At 36.0% G+C, this 4,306-nt stretch overlaps 1 protein-coding gene across 1 annotated transcript in view; it reads left to right on the top strand.

Annotated features, from left to right (window-relative positions):
- Positions 1 to 4,306, top strand: part of GPR107 (G protein-coupled receptor 107) — a 109,595-nt gene that overhangs the window by 27,466 nt on the left and 77,823 nt on the right. Inside the window, exons 2-4 of the mRNA XM_006892457.1 lie at positions 1,751 to 1,873; positions 2,233 to 2,283; positions 2,521 to 2,600. Of these exons, the coding sequence (XP_006892519.1) occupies positions 1,751 to 1,873; positions 2,233 to 2,283; positions 2,521 to 2,600 (254 nt within the window). The remainder of the gene's footprint in view (positions 1 to 1,750; positions 1,874 to 2,232; positions 2,284 to 2,520; positions 2,601 to 4,306) is intronic.

Below are 4,306 nucleotides of genomic sequence, written 5' to 3'. Positions count from 1 at the left end.
CAGAACATCTTAATCAATTGTGAAACAGCTGTGTTTAAATTTTATAGAAACAAAGGATGGAATTTAAAAAAATAATATTAATATAGCAAAAATCCTCAGTAAAATACGAGCAAATGTAATCCAGAAGCATAATTAAAAGGATTATACAGCATGAGCAAGTAGGATTTATCCCAAGAATAGGTTAGCTTTAGAAAATCAATCAATGTAATGCACCACATTAATACAACAAAAGGAAAGGCCCACACAGTCATCTCTATCGACACAGGAAGGGCAGTTGATAAACTTTAATACTCTTTTAGAAAAGTTTAAAACACTCAACAAGTAGGAATAAAAGGAAATTCCTTGGTGTAGATAATAAAATAGATATGAAAACCTATAGGTAACATTTGGTAAAGTAGAGGGCAGTGAAAAAGAGCTGATTGCTGTGAGATGAATTGGTGTTGACCCAGCAGTAAGCTCAGATGTGATGACCATGAAGGTCATGCAGGACTGGGCCACGTTTCATTCTGTTTTATGCTGGATAGCTTTAAGATCTGATTCATTAGCTCCAAAACCAGTAACAACACTGCCGTACTCGATGTAGAAAGACTTGAGACTTTCTTAAAGTCAGGAATAGGATAAGTGACTGCTATTCAATATTGTACTGTCCTAGACAGAGTAGTTAGAAAAGATAAAGAAAAGAAAGATACTTGAATTGGAAAGGAAGACATAGAAATGTCTTCTTTTTTTTCTTAGTGGCATATTCTGCATACAGAAAACTCCAAAGAATTTACAAGAAATGTAATAGGCTAATAAATTAATTTGGCAAAATTATGAGGTCCAAGTTGAGTACATAAAAATCACTTATGCTTCTATTCATCAACAGTAAGCGTTCTGAGAGCAAATTAAAGAAACAGTTCCATTTATAGTAAAGTCTGGAAGAATAAAGTACCTGCGAATAAATGTAACCAGAAAAATTAAAGACTACGCATTAGTTTAAAATTTTAAATTTAAGAAGTGTGAAACATTGCTGAAAGAAGTCAAAGAAGACCTAAATAAATGGCAGGACATTTTATGTTCATAGGTTAGGATTTATAATGTTAAGAAGCTGCTACACACAAAGCAGTTTATAAACTCAGCACATTCTCCACCAGAATATCTGCAGAACTGGAAAAGCCAATCAATCTTTTGGGACTACGAAGGACCTCAGATAGCCAAAGAAATGGTGAGAAAGCATTAATTCAACTTTAAAACATTCTGTGCAATTTACAGTAATCAAAACAGTGTAGTACTAGTATAAGGAGAGTTGGTATCTAATGGGATAAAGTTGAACATCAAGAAATGAACCTGTACATTATGATCATTTGATTTACCGCAGGAATAACAAGTCCATTCAATGGAGAAAGAATTGTCTCATTTATACATAGTACTAAGCAGCTGAAATTCCACATATGTAGGAATGAAGGAGCCAAATGCTTGGACCAGGGCAGCAGCAAGGACCCTCACATTGCTCCCAGGACTCATAAAATACACAGAAATTAATTGAATCCATTGTGTTTTTCATTCTGTAGAACTGCTTATGTCCTGAGGATTTCTCATTAATCTTCAGCTTTTGGGGAAGGAAGGTCTTACAGCTATGTAATTTAGCATAGGAAACTTGGTGGGCTAGAGGGAAATACTATAAATTTTTTTCCGACTGAGATTAATGTGTTAAATATGCATAAATTTGCTTCTGAATATTACTGATTTTCAATGCTTCGTATCTTTTTAGGATGATGTTCGGCATAAGGTTCATCTGAACACTTTCGGATTCTTCAAGGATGGATATATGATGGTTAATGTCACGAGCCTCTCAATAAATGAGCCTGAAGGAGCTACAGAGAAGGATGCAACTGTAAGTATCTTTTAATGAGTTTGAGGTTACCTTTTTCTGTTGATAGAGTTAAAGCTTTACTCCTTAAACAAAAAAGTACCAGAATATGAAAAAAAGTATCAGAATATAGAAAAAATGAAACTTTTGAGTATGGAGTTGTCCTGTTAGGCATCAGAAAGTTTTCTGTGCAACATCTAAGTTATAATTGTTTTTGTAATTGGAGATTTTATTTGGGTAAGAATTTCTTTTCTTAACAAAGTGTGTGTATACTAAGAAACCAGAGTTGGTCAAGTCCAAAAAAAAAAATCACCAGAGTGAGAAAGTTATAAATAAAAGATGCTGTTTTAGGACTTACCTCTACTCTTCTTACCCTCTCTTAGATTGGCTTCAGCCTTGACCGGACAAAGAATGATGGATTTTCTTCTTATCTGGTAAGTATTACGTGCTTGACCTGTCACTGTTACGTTTAATCGAAGAGACAGAGGGGAGCCTGCATGCTCCTTTTGGCACTGTTTCCTTGAAGCGCTGGCTGTTTTGACTGCAAAGGATTTCTGTGTACTGTTTGGAATGGAGAGTGTATCACTTACTCACCTCACGTCTGGAAACTTTTTGTTCTTATTCTAGTGGTAATGAACAAGATGATGTACAATTGGTTCTTCCCTTCTCAGGATGAAGATGCCAGTTTCTGTATTTTAAAGAAGCAATCTCTTTCTGTTACCCTTCTAATCTTAGACATCTCCAGAAGTGAGTAAGTAATTCTGATATTCCTTCAGTTCAATCTAGAGTCAAGTTGGGGGAATTTAATAGTTAAGTTAGTATTTATTGAGTATCTGCCATGCATCAAATACTCGACTATAGATTGAAAATAATGTGAATGGGATAGAGGTCCTACCCTTGAAGAATTTATGAGTTAATTAACAAAGGAGACAATAAATGATCTCAGCCAAGTAGCGAAGTGGTGGGGGAGAAGCATTGTGGAAGGGAAGATGTCAAGAAAGTCTTATCCCAAGCAGATTCCTAGTAAACAGTCTTCATCAGATAAATAGGAAAAGGAAAGACAATCCAATAAATAAGAACAATATATGCAAAGATAAAGTGGTGTGAAATACAACAGTGTGTTTAATTAATTAATTATTGGTAGAGAATAAAGTTGGAGGGAAGCATAGTAAGAAGAAAGTCTAGCTTCAGTTAATGGGACAGTGTTAAATGCCAGTCCAGTGGCCTTGACTGTCCTGGTAGTTTAGAAATCTGTTGTTGGCCTGATTTCTGACTTTCAACTCTAATGCTTAAGAGAAAAAGAGAGCCTCTAGGCCATGTTTGAAGATTACTTGTGTCGCTCACCTGGGTCTCAGGGATCTTACCCACTATATAATACATAATAATATACAAGAGTGTTCTGAGGATTTAGACAATTCAGCATTTTAAAAACATTTCATATTAAGTGATTGATAGAGGATTTTGTTTTCGAGTTCAGTATATCCAAATGGCTACTTCACGGACTTCTGTGGATAGTTTTTGTGGAAGTTTTTGAAGAAAGTCTTAAGCCAGAGATGGCTTGCCCAGGCTTGCTCTGGTATCACTTTGTTAGTGGTATAACTAGGTCTACCACTGATAGCCGAGGACAGGTTGGATTTCAGAGGACTAAGATTGGAGGTAGAAAGAATTCATTTGGAAACTTCTGAAGAGTAAGGAAAAAAATTTCTTTGCCACAAAACTATTGTAGGTGTTAAATTTCTAATTATTCTCTATGATAAGCTCTCTTTTAATTAAGAAAATGCCTCTGTCATTCTCTTTTACTGGTTAGGATACTTATTTTGTTGTTATTTTAATGATATTATAACAAAAGTTTACAGAAGACTTGGAATTCCTTTCATTCATTGCTGCACATTGGTTAGGATACTTTTGACATGAGGTAACAAAAGGCTTGTCTGAGATTTGCTTAAATAGTGAAGATACTCCTTCTCTTACTTCCTGAAAGTCCACTGGTGGGATTTGGTGGGCTTCAGGTAAGAGACAGATGAGCAGTAGTTTAATTATATTACTGATCCAGGTCCTTTCCATCCCTCTGCTGTCATTGTGAGGCTGCTTTCCTAGCTATCACTCGGCCTCAAGGCTCTACTTCACTGCTAACATCCAGCTGAGAGAGGAATGTCAGAGCTTCCCTTTCCGGCCCAGTCAAGGATTGGAAGTGCTTCCTTTCAACTTGAATCTGCCAGCTTCAGTTATATGTCACTCTGTGATAAAAATGTCACCAGTCCACCTTGACAGAAGGCACGAATGAGCAGAATTGGCTTCTGTTAAAAAGGGGACTGTCAAGCAAGGGACAAGTAGTACCTATTGCCCTGTCATGTTTCCATAGCCTTCACGTTAACATTTTTGCTAGGTTTTTTGCCGATAGTGTGCAACAATGTATGAATGGAAATCCAAAGTCTCTCTAAATTTTCATTAAATATA

The sequence above is a fragment of the Elephantulus edwardii genome, unplaced genomic scaffold (assembly GCF_000299155.1).
Source record: "Elephantulus edwardii isolate Elephantulus edwardi_28Jun2011 unplaced genomic scaffold, EleEdw1.0 scaffold00116, whole genome shotgun sequence".
Classification (NCBI taxonomy): Eukaryota; Metazoa; Chordata; class Mammalia; order Macroscelidea; family Macroscelididae; genus Elephantulus; species Elephantulus edwardii.
Note: the sequence above shows the minus strand (reverse complement) of the source record. Positions and strands in the feature narration are given on the sequence as shown.